At 54.8% G+C, this 17,525-nt stretch overlaps 3 protein-coding genes across 5 annotated transcripts; 2 read left to right on the top strand and 1 right to left on the bottom strand.

Moving 5' to 3' along the window:
• Positions 1-371: 371 nt before the first annotated feature.
• On the top strand, positions 372-6,040 carry LOC117009790 (zinc finger protein CKR1-like). The gene is given in 9 exon segments (XM_033084122.2): positions 372-617; positions 2,432-2,528; positions 2,888-2,947; positions 3,082-3,175; positions 3,587-3,929; positions 3,931-3,996; positions 3,998-4,363; positions 4,365-4,781; positions 4,783-6,040. Coding segments are annotated over 9 exon segments (2,388 nt in total). The 3' UTR covers positions 5,482-6,040.
• Positions 6,041-6,154: 114 nt separating this feature from the next.
• Positions 6,155-9,410, bottom strand: LOC117009811 (zinc finger protein CKR1-like). Of its 3 annotated transcripts, none has more exons than XM_033084178.1 (3): positions 9,107-9,410; positions 8,425-8,568; positions 6,155-7,912 (listed from the first exon to the last, which is right to left on the bottom strand). In XM_033084178.1, exons 2-3 carry the CDS (start codon positions 8,510-8,512, stop codon positions 6,417-6,419), a joined length of 1,584 nt encoding a protein of 527 aa, XP_032940069.1. In that variant the 5' UTR covers positions 8,513-8,568; positions 9,107-9,410; the 3' UTR covers positions 6,155-6,416. The 3 variants fall into 3 exon arrangements, with proteins under 3 accessions (XP_032940069.1, XP_032940068.1, XP_032940070.1); XM_033084177.2 differs by having other exon boundaries at positions 9,103-9,387; XM_033084179.2 differs by having other exon boundaries at positions 6,155-7,909; positions 9,103-9,379.
• A 3,346-nt stretch (positions 9,411-12,756) lies between these two features.
• Positions 12,757-17,381, top strand: IL4I1 (interleukin 4 induced 1). The gene is made up of 7 exons (XM_033084120.1): positions 12,757-12,769; positions 14,285-14,571; positions 15,103-15,215; positions 15,387-15,588; positions 15,927-15,995; positions 16,237-16,370; positions 16,562-17,381. Exons 1-7 carry the CDS (start codon positions 12,757-12,759, stop codon positions 17,379-17,381), a joined length of 1,638 nt encoding a protein of 545 aa, XP_032940011.1.
• The last annotated feature ends 144 nt before the right edge of the window (positions 17,382-17,525 follow it).

Below are 17,525 nucleotides of genomic sequence, written 5' to 3'. Positions count from 1 at the left end.
GCGCAGGGAAAGGGGAAGAGTCCCCTACAGACTGCCATGTCTCCACGAGTATCAGAAATCCACCCCAGGAACCTGAATTAAAGGAAAAATTACTCACAAACCTCCAGATGTACAAAACCGACCCCAAAACCGACATCAGCCCTTTCCCAAGGGATCTAGGGATTTACATCCCTACTGTGAGCAATCTCTCCTCCATGAGAAAGATGGAGCACACAACAGCACCATTTACATGCTTTTCTTCACATTTCCTCACTGTTCGTGATGAGATTGGTTTTACGAGGAAATATTTCGTTACCATAAGGTCGGGAAGGCAGAAAATGGGGTTAAACATGGTTTAATTTGCGGTCAGAGCGGAGCTGCCCTCTTCCGAAATGGCGGCCTCGCCTTCAGGCAGGGCGCGAGGGAAAATGGCCGCGGCCCGCCCCTCCCCGCTGCGGCCCGGCTCAAGATGCCGCCTGAGGCGTGAGGGCCTGGGTGCCATCTTGGATGAGGGCAGCCGGCCGCCGTTGCCATGCCGACGGGCCCAGGCGGGCAGCGGCGCCCGCGGAGCTGGGGCGAGGGGAAACGGCGATTTGGCCTCCAAACTCCTCATGGGGGGCTCACGACATTTGAGGAGGGTAGTCCTTGGTGTCGCGACATGCCCCCGTTGATAGAAAACTCCCTGTTTGCCCCAAAAATGCTCCCCTTCTCCTGCTGTGAAGGGTCACGGCGGCCCCTTCCCTTCTGCCTACACTGGTTAAAACACACCCATTACCTCCCTCTGCTCCAAATTTAGGGGCTTTTGCCCCCAAAATGACTCCTGATCCTTTAGCACCAATAACTGTAGGGGGTCACTTCTCAGCCCCCACAAGCAAAGTGGACTCTGGGGCTCATCCCCATACCCACAGAGGGACGGGAGAACCACAAACCACATCTATTTTTTTTTTTTTTCGCATTTTAGGAAAAAAACACCCACCAGGACATTAAAGAGCTTTTAAAATTGTTATTATTTGTTTGTTTGTGGGGTTTTTTTTTCTGATTTCCGCCCAGACTCCCGGGTCTTGCCGCCAGAGGGCCCCGGCCATTTTTTTTTTTTTTTTAATTTTTTTTTTTTTTTAATTCCTTCTGTCCTTCCTTCCTTTTTAACTCTTATCGCCTAGGATATCGGAGGGACCAGGCTCATCCGCTCCCCACGTGTACGTCCCCACTTTTTTTTTGGAGGAAAAAGGGGCTTTTTTTGGAAAAGTAAAGGGGCGGGGAGGCGGGTGGGCGGCTCTGCCGACATCACCTCCCGAGCCGGACCTGCAGGTAACGGGGAGATCCGGGTTGGGATGTGGAAAAAAAGGCAGAAAATGGCTTGGTTTTCCCCATCCTCGTCCTTCCCTCCTCCATCCTCCCCTCAGGCTCCTGGTTTTTCCTCTCTCCAGTCCCAGGGAAGGGAGAAAACGATTTAAAAAATCCCAACCACTCTCCCAAAATCCACCCCGTTGTCCTCCCCCCTCGGGCGGTTCCCTTCGGATGTGTCGACCCCTTTATTTCCATTTATTTTAGTGCGATGGCAAAACACCGAGGAATAAATGAAGTGGCATGAGATGCTGGTGGGGGGTCCAAAATACATAAAAATAACGGGCAAAACAGCAGGAGAGATCCGTGCTAGAAAACGTGATGGCGTTTATTCCCGCCATCCGTAAATTATTCACAACCTGCAAATCCATCCTTTTCCAACCTGTCCTCCAGGAAAAATAATAAATGAAAAAAAACCGGAATTAATAATTGGGATCCTTATGCACCTGCTCCTTCCTGAGGAGGAGGGCAACGGGAATTTGCTTTTCCATGATTTTGTAAAGGAAAGCATTAAACAGTCTTACCACAGCTGGGAAAAAACTCCAAGTTTTTCTCCCAAGTCTCAGAGATAATGGGGAAAATAATGGGCAAGAGAAGTGATTGCTGAGGGAATTTGGGGATGATCTGGAAAATTTGTCACAGGATTCTCTGGGAAGAGATTCCTAGACTCTGGGGTTCAGCACCCAGGGTTTGATGCATTGAGAATGAGCTGTGTGGGTAAAATTTAGGTGAAAATTAATTTTAGAGTCCAGATCTTTTGGCAGAGCCTTGTCTGCAGATGACAGAAACTTGTTCTTCCCGGGAGGAATTTTATTCCTTTTCTTATTCCTTTATTTATTCCTTTTAAAGGAATCCTTCTAAGGAATCCTTGCATTTCTGTTTTCTCTTTCTGCTTCTTCCTGCCTCTTAATTTTGGGAAACAAGCACAATTCCTGAGGCAGTAGGGACAAAAGGTGGGAATTTCTTGCAGGACTGTGGGGCAGAAGGATGGACGGGGTTGTTCTCCACCTGTCCCACACTGTGATCCAGCTTGGCCTCGCCACTGGCTTATTAGGGAATAATTATCCATTAAATTTTCAGTGCCTGATCCTCTCTTCTGGGTTCCCAGAGCCCAACCATGGAGCCCTACGTGGTGCTGGACCCACGACAGAGAGCTCTGTATCGCGACGTGATGCAGGAGAGCTACGAGACGCTGATGGCACTGGGTGAGGAGCCCTCCCCTTCCCGGAGGAAACTTTGGGGGTGGAATGGATGATTCACCTTGTTGGGATGCAAGGGGTGCAGGGCAGGGCAAATCCCCCTTTTCCCAGCCTGTCCTCCAGGAATAATAATAAACGAATTATTAGAATCTTCACCCACCTGCTGCTCCCCGAAAGAGGATGAGGAAAGGCAGGGGGAGCAATGGGAATCAACTTTTCCATTGTTTTATTGTAGAGGAAAGCACTAAACACTCTTCTTACAGTTAGAATAGCTCTGGTTTTCCCCACAAACTCAAGCTCTGGGCATGAAAAATTCTGTTTTCCAGAATTCCCCCTTCCCAAGCCTGACTTGCTCTCTCGCCTAGACCATGGGGAGGAAGCGACAGCCCTCGATCTCCACGTATCCCGGGACACCCTGGCTGCAGGTGAGGCTCTGATCCTGCTCCTGCACATGCAGGATGGATTTTTCTGCTGCCCATCCCTCCCTAAAATAGGTGGAATAAAAGGAGAAAGGTTACCCCTTCACTTTCATTTTCATGCCATCTTTGTGTATTCCCAGCCCTGGAATTACCCAACAAGTTTGTATCTGCTGAGAAAGGAACCTGTGGAGCAGTGGGGGGAAATGTTGAGAAGGGATTTAATCCATTAAATAGGTAATGGATGATGGGCAGACTCTGGGTTAGAAAAAGAGATTAAAAGTCTAGGACACTGCTCTCGGACTTAGAGGAGGAACTTAACAAAACCCGTGAGAGAAATTTGCTGTTGAGAACTGAACACCAGGAGTGCAAAATTTGTAAAGTACAAAGACACCTCACATAAACCAGAGATGCTCATTCTGGGAAGAAAGGTAATAAGAAAGTGGACAATAATCAGTGTAAATACAGAGAAATCAATAACCAATAGAAGGTAGAATGTTAATTAATGAAGATAACTACGTACCTTGTGAGGCAGTGAGTGCTAATTCCTTTTTCTGCTAAAATATGTAAATAGTTCAAACTTATAATACTTTTGCTGGAGTGATCGCAATGAACCTTCAGTATTGAACAAAGGAATATCAAATAAAGGAAAGTTTCCAACCCAGCACATTCATTTTTTGGTTTTCCTTCCCTTTTCTGTCTGACTCTGCCTACAGAGCATGGAGCAGGGCAAGAAGCGCCTCAGGAGGAGCCTGCTGAGGAACAGCCCAACACGGACAAGGAGCACCCTCAGCTGCCTGTGAGCCGGAGCGAGAGCCATGCTGCCAACACCTGCAGCGAGTGTGGAAAGATCTTCAGCCACAAATCAGCCCTGGTGAAGCACCAGAAAATCCACAGCGGCGACCGCCCGCATGTGTGTCCCGACTGCGGGAAGGGCTTCATCCAGCGCTCCGACCTCACCATCCACCGGCGCGTGCACACGGCGGAGCGGCCCCTACGGCTGCCCCGAGTGCGGGCGCCGCTTCAGCGTCAGCTCCTCGCTGCTCACGCACCGGCGCCACGCACAGCCCCACCGCCGCGCAGCCCGACCGCTGCCCCCAGTGCGGCCGCAGCTTCGCCGACGCCGCGGCGCTGGCCCGGCACCAGAGGAGCCACCTGGGCGGGAAACCCTTCGAGTGTGGCGTGTGCGGTAAGGTCTTCGCCTGGAGCTCGCACCTGGAGCGGCACCACCGCATCCACACCGGCGAGAAGCCCTTCCAGTGCTCCGAGTGCGGGCGGGCCTTCGCCTGGAGCTCCCACCTGGACCGCCACATGCGCACTCACATCACCGCCAGGGATGAGGAGGGTGTGGAGGCTGAAGAGAAGCCACCACCGGCCCCGCGGAAATGTGCCGACTGCGGGAAGAGCCTCAACCACCAGACAGACCCGCAGCATTTCAAGGACAAGGGCACGCAGACCCGGCTGGCCGGCACCGACTCTGCGCCGCAGCCCCCACCGCTGCGAGCAGTGTGGGAAGTACTTCAGCAGCAGCTCGGGCCTGCTCAAACACCGACACGTGCACGGCTCCGAGCGGCCGCACCCCTGCCCGCACTGCCCGCGCCGCTTCCGCTGCGGAACAGCCCTGGCCAAGCACCAGCGCAGCCACACGGAGCCGCGCCACGCTGACAGTGCCAAAGCAGCCAAATCATACTCGTGTGGGGCGTGCGGGAAGAGCTTCGGGTGGGTGTCACACCTGAGCGGCACCGCCGCGTGCACACTGGGGAGAAGCCATTCCGCTGCGCGGAGTGCTGGGCGCGGCTTCGCCGTGAGCTCCCACCTGGAGCGGCACCGGCGGGTGCACACGGTGTGAGCGACCCTTCCGCTGTGGCGACTGCGGCAAGAGCTTCGCCGTCAGCTCCACGCTGCTGGCACACCTGCGCACCCACGGCGCCCAGCCTGGCCGGCCCCACGCCTGCCCCGAGTGTGCGAAGGGCTTCAGCTCCCTGGCCGGGCTGGAGCGGCACCGGCGGCTGCACCGCGGCGAGAAGCCGTACCAGTGCGGGCTCTGTGGGAAGGGCTTCTCCTGGAGCTCCCACTACGACCGGCACCGGCTCACGCACACTGGGGAGAAGCCCTTCTCCTGCACCCACTGCGGGAAGCGCTTTGGCCGCAGCTCCCACCGCAACCGGCACCAGCGCGCCCACGCCCAGCGCGGCCCCGAGAAGCGCCACGTGTGCCCCGACTGCGGCAAAGCCTTCGGCCTCGGCGCGGCCCTGGCAGCCCATCAGCGCCTGCACGGTGCCAGCGCCCGCAGCCCCCTGTCCCTGCTGCCGCCCGCATGGTGGGAGGGTGAACCACGAGGGGGGACGGGCACAGCCCCTGAGCTCTGGCCTGAGGAGCCCAGCTCTGCTTTGCAGAAGCATCCCACGCCTTCCTCCAGGGGCTGGGTGGCTAAAGCTCTGCCCCTCACTGGGGCCTGGAGGCCTGGGGAGGGGCACAGCCTGCAAAGCAATGCTGCAGCCCCACCAGAGCCCTGGGTGTCCCTTCCTCCTCCCAGCTCCTGAGGTGGGGCTGGGGTGCTCAGAGTCCCCCTCCTCTTCTGGGGCCACCCCACAGCTCCTGGCCCGGCATGGGAGAGGGCTTGGAGGGCCCAGGATATCCCAGAATGAGGGTCAGGGTGGGCATGGGGCTGACACAGTGGGAAGGGGGCACAGAGAGGGGTAGCTGTGCCTGCCAAGAGGGTTTTGGGGGGAGACAGGGACAGGAGGGATGAGGGTGGATTAGGGCAGAGGTGGATATCATTTGGGGTGGTGGGGAGATACTTTTCCCTATAACCCTCCTCATCATCTGCCCTACTAAGAGCAGGGTAAAAGCAGGGAACACAATTTGGGTGCATGGCAGGGTGAAACCCTGGGATTTCTGAGTCCAAACAGCTCGGGAAAGAGCCCTGGAGACCTGTACCCATCACCAACACTGCTGGGACCTCCCAGACTCTGCTTGGGGTCTACCAAGGACAGGCTGGGATGCATTAAGGTGGGAATGCTGGAGAAGCCAGGCCAGATTTCCTGGGCTTAGAGTGACAGTTAATAAAGTAGAAAGTTGAGCCAAAAAGCAAAACCTCTCCATGTGTGTCTGTGTGGTTTTGTCACTGGGGAAGAAGAAGTTGCCTGTGAGGTTTCCTGCCTGGAGCAGGGAAAGCATCAGAGCACACGGTCGGAGCACAAAGAGACACAGGTGTCCATGAGATGCAGGGCTCCCAGTTTATTCCTGCCCTGTGCCAGCATCTCCTGCTCACCCTGAGCATCTTGCCCCCTCCATCCCCTTCTCCCATCCACTGGCAGCACAAAATGGGCACAGCACCACTGGATTTTCGCATCAGAACCAGCCCTGGTTCCCCCACCCTTCCCCGATGGACCCAAATGCCATTTCCTTCAGGAACAGGCTCCTTCTCCCCCAGGTTTTCCCTTTTCTGGGGTCTGGACTGCAGCAGGGGCAATGCTCACCCATTGCTGTGGGAAGACACCAGGGCAGATAAATGCCACTCCGTGCCACAACAGAGCACCCCTGTCACCCACCCCCAGTGCCCTTCAAGCGTCACTTGGTGTCCCTTGGCTTGTCTCCAAGACGAGCTTTCCCTCGGCTGTGTCTCTGCATCCATCACACCGAGGGGGGTCTCAGTCCTTAGGGGCCACCGCTGTGAGCTCCAGGCACGTCCCCAACAATCCGTTGTCCTGGCAAGGGGCGATGGCCCCATGGCCTTGGGGAGGTGGCTGCGGCGGTGCTTGGCGAGGTGCGAGCGCTGGCTGAAAGCCTCGCCGCACTCGGGGCACCCGAAGGGCTTCTCGCCAGTGTGAACGCGGTGGTGCCGCTCCAGGTGGGATGCCCAGGCAAAGCCCTTCCCGCAGTCGCCGCAGGTGTGGCTCTTGTGCGCGGCATGGCCACGCTGGTGCGCCAGGAACAGGGGGGCTTCCCCAAAGCGCTTTCCGCAGTCACCGCACTTGTAGGGCCTCTCCGGCGAGTGGGTCTTGCGGTGCTGCAGCAGATGAACCTTCTGGGTGAAGCGCTCGCCGCAGCTGCTGCAGGGGAAGGGCCGCTCGCCCGTGTGCACGCGCCGGTGCCGCTCCAGGTGGGACGCCCACACGAAGCCCTTGCCGCAGTCGGCGCAGCGGTGCGAGTGCTCCTGGCGATGGCACCGCTGGTGCCGCACCAGCGCAGGCCCCGTCCGGAACAGCTTCCCGCAGTCCCCGCAGCGCAGGGACTTCCTGCCCAGGTGTATGCGGCGGTGCCGCGCCAGGTCAGAGCTCTGGCAGAAGGTCTTCGCGCAGACCGGGCAGCGGTGCGGCCGCTCGCCCGTGTGGCTGCGGCGGTGCTTGGCCAGGTGGGAGCTCTGGCTGAAAGCCTCGCCGCACTCGGGGCACTCGAAGGGCTTCTCGCCGGTGTGGACACGGCGGTGCCGCTCCAGGTGCGACGCCCACACAAAGCCCTTCCCGCAGTCCCCGCACTTGTGAGGCTTGTCGGCAGTGTGGCCGCGGCCGTGGGCCGCCAGCTCGGCCGCGACGGCGAAGCGCTTCCCGCAGTCCCCGCATTTGTGCGGGCGGTCGCTGGCGTGGGTGCGGCGGTGCTGCCGCAGGTGCGAGCTCTGGCTGTAGGTCTCGCCGCACTCGGGGCAGCCGAAGGGCCGCTCGCCCGTGTGCACGCGCCGGTGCCGCTCCAGGTGCGACGCCCACGGGAAGCTCTTCCCGCAGTCGGCGCAGCCGAACGGCCGCTCCCGGGCTGGTCCTTTTCCACGCAGGGGTTTGGCACAGCTGAGTTTGGGAAGCACGGCGGGTTTGGGGGTCTCAGGGGGCACGGTTTTGTCTGGGCGCTTCGCTTTGCGCCTGTTGGAGCCGAGGGGCTTCTCCTGCTCCAGGCTGTGGGATGAGTGCGGTGCGAGCCCAGCGCTGCTCTCCAATGCTCCGTTCTCTGCAGCTTTTTCACTCACCAGCCCCTGAGCTGCTGGGAAAAGGGAGAAACAGGAAAAGGTGAAAGTGTGAGGAACAGGATTTAAAACAATGGAGTAGCAACAGGATTCTCCTTTAAAATTTCACTTTTACAGTCCCCATCCCCTGAGCTTCTGTGAAACAGGATAACGAGGAAAAGGGGAAGGCGTGGCCCTGACTGGAGCAGGGGAAGGATTTAAAACAATGGAGCAACAACACAATTCCCCTTAAAAATCTTGTTCTCCTACAGAGGAGGAAGAGAGATACAAGAGGGAGCTGATCCCAGTTTGAACTGGAAATGTGGAGAAGCCAAGGGCACTCCAGTGCCAGAATTTTCAATTTAAATAAATTCAGATCAATAACATTTTCCTGAAGAAAAAGAATTAAGAAGAGGGCTGGGGCTTGGGGAAATCCCTCTGGAAACTTGCCCAGATCCCTCCGGCCCTCTTCCCAAACTGCTTTGCTTAGAGCAAGGAAAGGATAGGGGGATAAACAGCAAGGAAAGAGAGATTTTTGGGGTGTCCTTACCCAGGACCATAAGGGTCTCGTAGCTCTCGTTCATCACATCGAGGTACAGAGCCTTCTGCCCGTGATCCAGCGGCACCCACGGCTCCATGGCAGAGCAAGCACCGGGACAATGCAGATTCCTCTCTCGGCGCTCCCCAAAATCCCCTGCAGGGAGGAGAAATCGCTTGAAATCAAGGATTTCCCCCCCCACACACAGCGCTTCCTGCTCGAGATTTGATGCTTTTCCTGCGGTCACTTCGAGGAATATCGGGTTTTCACTGTCCCTCCACCCGGGACTAACCTGAGCGTCAGCGCGGGAACAGCGGGGCAGGTGGTCCCTGCCTTTCCCTTAATTTTGGCAGACCCCAGCCCACAACAACCTCTGCCCCCCCATCCCCCGACTCCCCACGCCCCCGGGAATCAGCGATGGGGCCCTGGGGGCTGCACCCCAGGAGCATCCTCATCCTCATCCCTCTCCGCCCCAGAGGAGCTGCTGCTGCCGGGAACATCCCCGCTTTGGGAGCCGAACCACATCCCGAACCACATCCGAACTCCATCCCGAACCACATCCCGAACCCCATCCCGAACCACATCCGAACCACATCCCGAACCTCATCCCGAACCCCATCCCGAACCACATCCGAACCTCATCCCGAACCTCATCCGAACCACATCGCTGCCCGTCGCTCGCCCCGTTACCTGCCGGCCCCGGCTCCGCTCCCAGGAATTTTCCTCCGCTCCCCGCGGAGGCTGCAGGAGGGGGCGATGCCCAGACCCCCCCTGCACGCCCAGGACCACCCCGCCTCCCCCGGCAGGACACAATGGAGGCGATGGCGAGCTCGGCTCCGCTCCGGAAGCCCACGCCGGTATCCGGGAGCGGCCGCTCGGATCCAGAGCCCTCTAGAGGCAGCGCAGACCCAGAGCCGTCCCCAAACCTCCCCCGGACCCTCGGGAATCGCCCCGGGCTGCGGCTGTGTCACCCGCGCTGGGACCCGGGGGTTGGGATGGATCCAGTGCTGGAATGTGGAAATTCCGCTGGGATCCCCTCTGGCAGAGAGAGGGGACACTGCTGGGTCCCACCCTGCAGCAGGCAGGAAGAAATTCGTGATTTCCACCTGGAAAAGGAGCCCTGATGGAGTTTCCTGGTGAAAATAAATGCATTTCTCCAAGTGATCTCCTTATAACAATTCCAGGAATAAAAGTGTTGGGATAAACACCCCGAAACTCCCAGGCTGGGGCAGGAGGAGCCCCCGGCCCCTCAGGGTCCCCCAAGGGCTCCAGCAGCCACCAGGGAGAAATTGCAGGGGCCAGCAGCTCCAGAATTGCTCTTCCCATCGCCCCACACCTCTCTGGAGTAGGAAACAGCCTGGGACGAGGTTTATTGATGGGAAAACTAAATAAAACTGGGGAGAGGGGAGCTGTAAATGAAGCAGGAAAGCTCAAGCGCTGGCAGGATGGATCCTTGAGGATGAGGAGGGTGAGGAAGGTTCCTGGCAGTGGCAGATGTCTGAGTGGCCTAAGGCACTAGACTTCAGACCCTGCTACCCCTGTTGTGTGAATTCTGGTCTGAAAATGGAGGTGTGGGGTCCCATCCCACTTCTGTCACATATTTTTCCTAAAACCTCCTTTTTTAATATAATTTTCTGTCTTTTTTTTTTTCCCTATAACTGATAAATTTTTTCCCCTGTCATATCCACTCCCTTCAAAAACTGGAAGCCCCAGTAAGACCACCCCAGCTAGGAACCTTCAGTTCTCCAAGAGAACCCAAACTTCCTCAGCCTGGGAGCATCTCTGTGGCCTCCTCTGAATTTCCTCCATCAGCTCAACATCCTGGCCATGAGGAGAGCCCCAATTTTGGCCAGTTTCATCCAAGAAACTCCTCCCTGGTGCATTAATTTCTTCACTATCCTCCCAACACCAAAAATTTTGTCTTGGAGTCTCACGAATACCTGCAACAAATGTTGGGAATCCTCTGGGCAAGCAGGAAGTGAAGGACAAGAAAATGCTTTGAAAGGGCATCTTTCCTCAGCAGGACCTGCCCACGCCTCTCCAACCTGTGCCTGCCGGCCCAGAGACTCATTAAGGCTAATTACCTCATTAATAAATCCACATGGATTTTTCCTTCCCTGCGCTTTACATTCGCTGTCATTTTTCATCTCTGCAGGGAAACGCTCCCAGGTGGACGCTCCATTGATAACTCCATTCCAAGCGCTCTCCAGCACACTCACGGTGTCCCACACAACAGGTGGAATTAAATCCAACTCTTTTCCCACTCCTTCCATCAAGAAAAGTCGACCTTAAAGCCAGAAAACATCAATTTGGACAGAAATCACCATCCCTTCTCCCACCCTGTAATTCCCTTGTGATGCAACTGGTGCAGGCGGAAACTCACCTTCCTGTAACCTTCAGGGAATCAGACGGGAAAGGAAGATGGGAGGGACAACTTTTGCAACTGGTGGATTGCTGATGGCCAGAAAGCAAAGCCCCATCATTGAGGCTGATCCCAAAACAGCTTGTTGGGACACGCGTTAATCCGGGTTTTATCAGAACAATGCGAGAGCAGTTGCCCTCAGTCCAAACTCTCTGCTGCTCCTGGGAACGTGTATCCATTCCAGATTCATTGTGCAATTCCCAAATCCCTCAGGATTTGTTATTCCAGGTGGAGAAAATATGAGGTTTTGGAAATTCAGTGTTGACATCCCACAGGGGAACAACCAGCAAAAAAACATAAAACCACACCCAAACCAAGGGGTATTTTTTTCCCCAAAAAAATATGATGCTTTTACCTTTTTCCAGTCCAACTGGTGGATTTCCTTGAATGGAGACATGCTCCAAGCAAAAAAACCCAAAAACAAACCTAAAAAAACCTAAAAAACCCCCAACTTCATCCTTCAGTTTCTCCTAGAAGGGATCTTTCCAAAGATGTTTGCCACCCAATTTAAACCAAGGCAGCACGGTGACACCCATTTCCACTGTCATCCCTGCCATCAATAACTGTCAAGAGCCCCAAAAACATCCTATGACTCACAAGATTGCATCATTGCATTGTGAAACTCCCCGCCCTGGGGGATGGACCCCCTGAATCCGAGCTCGTCTGAACTCCAGGACCTGGGACTCCGCCACTGGATGGGTCCAGAGGAGGACCAGAAGTTCCACAGTTAAGACTGCAACCATCACTTCCAGAGCACTGAAATTAGTGCTTAATCAGACTGTGACCTGACCCACAGGGGCCAGGCTGTACTCTGACTTTGTGGTTTTAAGCCAATTTTCTGTATCCATTGCATTTAATGTAATTTTTCTATTAAATTGTAACTATGATCTCTCACAAGGTATTTGTGTGGGGTTAATTTCCCCCACTGGTTTTTACCTTCAGACCAGCACAACCAGGTGAGAATCCTGCAGGAACCACAAAAACACCCCCACACTCCACCAAAAAGCAAAATTCTGGGCAAAACCCACACTGTGGCTTCTCCTAAGGAAATCCCTTGAACACAGCACCACAAGCCCCCAGTTTCCAGTCCCAATTCCAGCTAAACTGGGAGATCCCATAAATGCAATCCACAAAGACCCTTGACATGAATCTCCAAAATTCTACCCAAATTTTGTTGGAATGTTCCTCTATTCTGAGATATTTTGTGATTGTCTTTAGTGCAGCCCTGTCCAAGAATGAAGAGATGGTTCCTCAGATGAGTTGACGGTGCTTGGGAAGTCCAGACTCTCCATTCTGGAAAAATGCTGGTCTCATTTATAGAAAATAACCAGTTTTTGTCATTTCAGTGAAGTTCTGGATGATCTCCAAGGTATCCTTCCCACCCAAACAATTCTTCATCCCCTCTGTTCTAATGCAGGCAAGATCAAGCCAAAATTGTCAACACCCAAGAGCATCCAGCAGATGATTTTTCCCTGGAAATGCTCGTTTTCATCCCTGAAATTATATTTTGAATGCCAGCTTAAGGTCTCCCCGGGGTTCAGAAGGATCCCTGTGGTGGTTATTCAGATTTCAGCAGGCTTTGTGCAATACCAGGAAAAAACGCAGACCTGATTGTTCCCTTCTGGGAACTTGCTGCTTTGGAAGAGCAGGGTGTGGTCACGGTCCTGGGGTAAATATGGTGCATCCCAAAACATGCAGTGGACTGGCTGTGAGTAAAGGGGGAAAAAAAAAAACTGCAGAGGAACTGACTCCGCTCAATTGCTGGTTCCCCTTCTAGTGACAAATCCCACTTCACTCCCTTCCGGGTTGCACTGATTGGCAGAGGATTTTTGGAAGGATCAGGTTCTTTTTTTTTCCTTCCGTAAGCCAGGGTATAAAATGAATTCCAATCTCAGCAGAGGATTCATCTTCCTCCTGGAACGATGACTGGCGCTGGTGAGTGACTCCTCCTCTCAATCCTGAGCTCCCCATGGGTTTTTTCTTTCCTCTTTGGTGTCTGGGTTTGGTGTTTTGGCTCCATCTGGTTCCATCTCCTGAGAGCACAGCCACAAACCTCCCTTTTTCCATCTGGAATATTCCGTGGTCACCTGGAGCTCCAGACACCGTGGGCAGGGGGAGACTTCCCTTCAAATCTGGGATGATCCTGGTTTTTCAGGAAACACAGGCATGAGCTTGGAGTCTCTGAGGGCCATCCCAGAGGATGCTTCCGTGCTCCAGGTCGATGTTTTCCCCACATCCTCCCAAAAAACACCTGATGGAAGGTGGAGATCCAGCTGACACCTCCACGAGCTGGGTCCAGGGGATGTGCTCTGATCTCCCAAATGGTCCGTAGTTTTTTTCCCAATCCAACCGTGATGATTCTGCGGTCAGGGCAGGTCAATCCAAGCTTATCCCACTGCTGGGAGGACAACTGGAGCTGATTCTTCCTAAATATTTGTTACACGCATGGTTGTTGTCTGGATCAGCTCAAGGGACTCTTGAAACACCTCAGGGTTGGATGCTGAAGGTTCCGAGGTGGATTCCTGGTAGATCCAGGTAAAAACCCCACAATTCCCAGGGATTTTCCAGCAGTGAGAATTACCCAAAGCAGGGTTTCCAAAGCTTTTTGTTTTCACCCTGGAAGAAAATTGACAGCACTCAGGAGAAGAAAAAGAAAACGAAAGTTGCTCTTCAGTTTTTTTGAAAAACGGAAACCAAAACTAGGAAAACCCCGAGGTGGGGTGGGGATGGGATGGGACAGAGTGTGGTTCTCAGCCCAAATTTTCTTTCACTGTGAAAATGTTAAATAACATTGTGTCTGTTCTGGTGGAAATGGTAATTTTGGGTCTGTTTGCTGCTCCCTGTGGGCATCTCAAAGACACAATCATTTTAAAGGGGAGGATTTTAAATTGGGAGGGATTTTCACAAGGAGGGGATTTTAAAGGAGGGAATTTTAGAGGAGTGAATTTTAAATGAGAGTAAAATTCTCTTCTCTAAAATTAAGTAGAAAAAATTTAATTAGAGGATTTTAAAGAGGATAAATCCCATCTCTCTTCATCCTTCTAATTTGTCCATCTTTCTGCGAAATTTTATCTCTCTGTCTCCTGTCTGTGCAAGTCTTCATCAGATCCATCTGCCCAATCTTCTCTTTTCCCTCCACCCTTCACATAAAAACTCCCCAAATTACCCAGGTATGGGAAAGGTCACTGGGGAAACGAGATGCCTTGATTCTTTGCACATGAGTGACACTAATTACTGTCCTTGGAAGCTTTGGAGCTTATTCTAAGGAGGTCAAAGTCATTTTGGGAGCTCACCACAGCAGCTGTACGAGCAGAACATGAATGTGGAGAATTAAAAAATCATCTATGGGTTGATTTCTCTTAAAAATGGAAATCACCGTCGCTGCCAGGGATTTCACAACCACCCCAGTTCCTCTTTTTCCGTCTTGGCTATCGACATCCTTGGAGCCAGTCTGTGCCCTCAGCAATGTCCCCGAGTGCCAACGCCACATTTTTCCCGTCACTTCTCTTCTTCCCTCCCCAGTCCTCTTCCAAATCCTCCTGCTCGCGGGTCTCCTGAGCGCCAAGCGGTTCCCGTGCTTCCCTGAGTACTGTCTCCGTGACCAGGACTATGAGGAGCTGCTGGAGATTGCTCGGGACGGGCTGGAGCCCGCGGCTCGCCCGGCGCACGTGGTCGTGGTGGGCGCGGGCATCGGGGGGCTGACGGCAGCCAAGCTGCTCCGGGACGCTGGACACAAGGTGGGAATCCCCCAAGGCTTTCCCGAGCTCGTTTCCTTCCTCTAAAGGTCTGCCAGGCTGCTGAGGGGAAAGGAAATGCAGTGGTGGAAGAAGGGAGGGAAGGAGATTTGTCTCCAGTAATTTCCCCTGGCATTGGTTCCCGCGAATCAAACGAGCCCTTTGCGTTCTGTCTCCAGGGCAGCAGAAATTCCAGGGGTGTCCAAACCGTCCCAAGGCACCTGTGAGTCTCAGAGAGGGTTCCCAAGGCACAGAGGGACAGATTGGTGCTGCTTTCAAAGCCCTGATCGATCCTGAACCACCACGAGAGCCTTCTTACCAGAGCTGGTGTCCAAATGCAACCCAGGAATTGGGAAATGAGAACCTGCCCCGTAGGCAGAGGTGTCTTGGCCAGCAGAGAAGGGTTTGGATCTACAGGTGCTCCATTTGCCATCTGAAGGGGATCTGTCCCACCCTCTGGACCTTGTTTTGGGGGTGATTCACTTCAGAAAAAGCCATTTCCCAAGCACTTTGGATCTCCACTCAATTTTTTAGGTTACCATTCTGGAAAGGAGCAGCTGGGTCGGGGGGCGGATCCGGACGTTCCGCCCTCAGGGGCAGGACTGGTACGTGGAGCTGGGGCCCATGCGCCTGCCAGGCAAGCACAGGTGAGGGCGTGTCCACCCCCGTGCTCAGGTGAGGGGCCAGCCCCACCTGGGGAGCGAACCATCCCCGTCACTCCCCGCGTTCGGCATCCCTGCCAAGGGGACAAAATGCTTTGGTGGCAGAGCTGGGGGTTGGTGTTGGCTCTCGGCGCCATCACCCTGCCCTTTCTCCAGGCTTGTCCGTGAATTCATCCGCCAGTTCAACCTGAAGCTGAACCCCTTCATCCAGAGGGACAACAACACCTGGTACTTCCTGAGGGGCGCTCGGGTCAGGGCTGAGGAGGTCGGCAGGAACCCCGACGTCCTGAATTACACGGTGAAGCCGTCGGAGAGGGGCAAGAGCGCCGTCCAGCTGTACCGGGAGGTCCTGAACAAGGTACCAGAGTTTACCTGAGCGATGAGCTGGGCAAGACTTGGCCATGAACTGGGGAGCACCCAGCCCCAAGCTGGGGAAGAACAGGGTCCTTTTGGAGTGAAAAGCAGAGGGGTTCCTTCAGAAACAAGGGCAGGCGGCTGCAAAACCCCTTTGTCCACAAGAAATCCTTTGGAAGGAGTCCACCAGGACTTGGATGGCAGAAAATTCCGCACAGTTGCCTGAAATTTGATGTCCAGAAATTTCAGGGGTTATCAGACCCTGAAATCCTGGGAGAATTTTGGCCATCACTTTGGGAAATGGATCTTTTTCCAGTGAAAATATTGATGTTTCTTCTCCAGGCTTTTAAGAAGTTCCAGACCACTGATTGCAGGAAGTATCTGGCTCAACACGACTCCTTCTCCACCAAGGTAATGGGCTGGGGCTCAAGGGCAAATTTAATCCCAGCTCTTGATAATTAACCTGCTCTCCCTGCTTTGAGAAGGGTACGTCTGTGTCACCCTAATCCCATCCTTTGTCACCTTGTGGATGCTTTTCCCTTATAAATGATCCCTTCTACTTAAAAAGTGCTGAGGAAGGAGCCAGCACAGCTGCAATGGAGCCCTAACTGAGCCAGCAAGCTCAGGCTGTGTCTCCTCCTGGGATCTCCAGGAATATTTGATCAAGGTGGGGGGGCTGAGCCGAGGAGCTGTTGACATGATCGGTGACTTGCTGAACGAGGACTCGGGGTTTTACCTGTCCTTCCTCGCCTCGCTGTGGGACTTCAGCATCTTCTCTGAAGAGAGGTGAGTGCTGTCCCCGTCCCTCCACCCAACCCTGTTCCCATAGCAGGAAACGTCAGAGTGACTCCAAACAGGAGCCGCTCCTGGCTCGATGGGGCCTCCAGGCTCTGCTGGTGTCTCCAGAGGAGCTCAGGTTTTTACAGTCCCTAAACCCTGGCGTCCTTCCCACACCTCCTGCTTCTCCTTCCTTCCAGCTTTGATGAAATCACAGGAGGGTTTGACCAACTGCCCAGAGCCTTCCACAAGGCGCTGCCCAACGCTGTCCAGTTCAACTGCACTGTGGAGAAGATCATGACGAAGGGCGACAAAGTCCGAGTGTTCTACCGCGCTCCCGACACGCTGGCCCCAACCATTGTCACTGCAGACTATGTCCTTGTCACCTCCAGCGCCAAAGCCACCAGGCACATCCAGTTCCTGCCGCCGCTGTCCCCTGCCAAGGCGCATGCCCTGCGCTCCATCAACTACGCGAGCGCCTCCAAAATTATCCTGGCGTGCTCCGAGAAGTTCTGGGAGAAGGACGGGATCCGCGGAGGGTACTCGGTCACCGACCGCCCCTCCCGCTTCATCTACTACCCCAGCCACAACTTCTCCAGCGGGGTGGGCGTCATCCTGGCTTCCTACACCTGGAACAGCGATGCCGAGTTCTTCCTGCCCCTCACGGACGAGAAGTGCCTGGACGTGGTGCTCCAAGACCTGGCGGACATCCACCAGGTGAGCAAGGAGTACCTGCAGTACACCTGTGACCAGCACGTGATCCAGAAGTGGCAGCTGGACCAGCACTCCCTGGGGGCCTTCGCTGCCTTCACCCCGTACCAGTTCGTGGATTACTCGCAGGCCCTGTTCACTCACGAGGGCCGGGTGCACTTTGCCGGGGAGCACGCGGCGCAGCCCCATGCCTGGATCGACACCGCCATGAAATCGGCCATCAGGGCCGCCAGCAACATCCACCACGACAGCGGCGCGGCGCCGGACGCGGAGAGCGTTGGGAGGCTCACGCGGAGGGAAGAGCTCTGAGCGTGCCCCCAGCCGCCTTTGGGGGGTGTGAATCTGGTTCTTTCCGGGAAAAATCGGCGGAATTCACCGGTGGCACAAGTGTTAAAGAAGCAGGACCAACTGGTTCAACATCTCATGGGAGAGGAGGGAATAGCAAATCAGAGT

The sequence above is a fragment of the Catharus ustulatus genome, chromosome 36, assembly GCF_009819885.2.
Source record: "Catharus ustulatus isolate bCatUst1 chromosome 36, bCatUst1.pri.v2, whole genome shotgun sequence".
Lineage (NCBI taxonomy): Eukaryota > Metazoa > Chordata > Aves > Passeriformes > Turdidae > Catharus > Catharus ustulatus.
Note: the sequence above shows the minus strand (reverse complement) of the source record. Positions and strands in the feature narration are given on the sequence as shown.

Bases quoted from the DNA above. Each gene is read 5' to 3' on its own strand.
- LOC117009811 (XM_033084178.1), bottom strand. From the start codon at position 8,512: ATGGAGCCGTGGGTGCCGCTGGATCACGGGCAGAAGGCTCTGTACCTC. The intron at 7,913-8,424 runs GTAAGGACACCC...CCCTTTTCCCAG, and splicing joins CGAGACCCTTATGGTCCTGG to CAGCTCAGGGGCTGGTGAGT.
- IL4I1 (XM_033084120.1), top strand. The intron at 14,572-15,102 runs GTGGGAATCCCC...TCAATTTTTTAG, and splicing joins TCCGGGACGCTGGACACAAG to GTTACCATTCTGGAAAGGAG. The intron at 15,996-16,236 runs GTAATGGGCTGG...TGGGATCTCCAG, and splicing joins ACGACTCCTTCTCCACCAAG to GAATATTTGATCAAGGTGGG.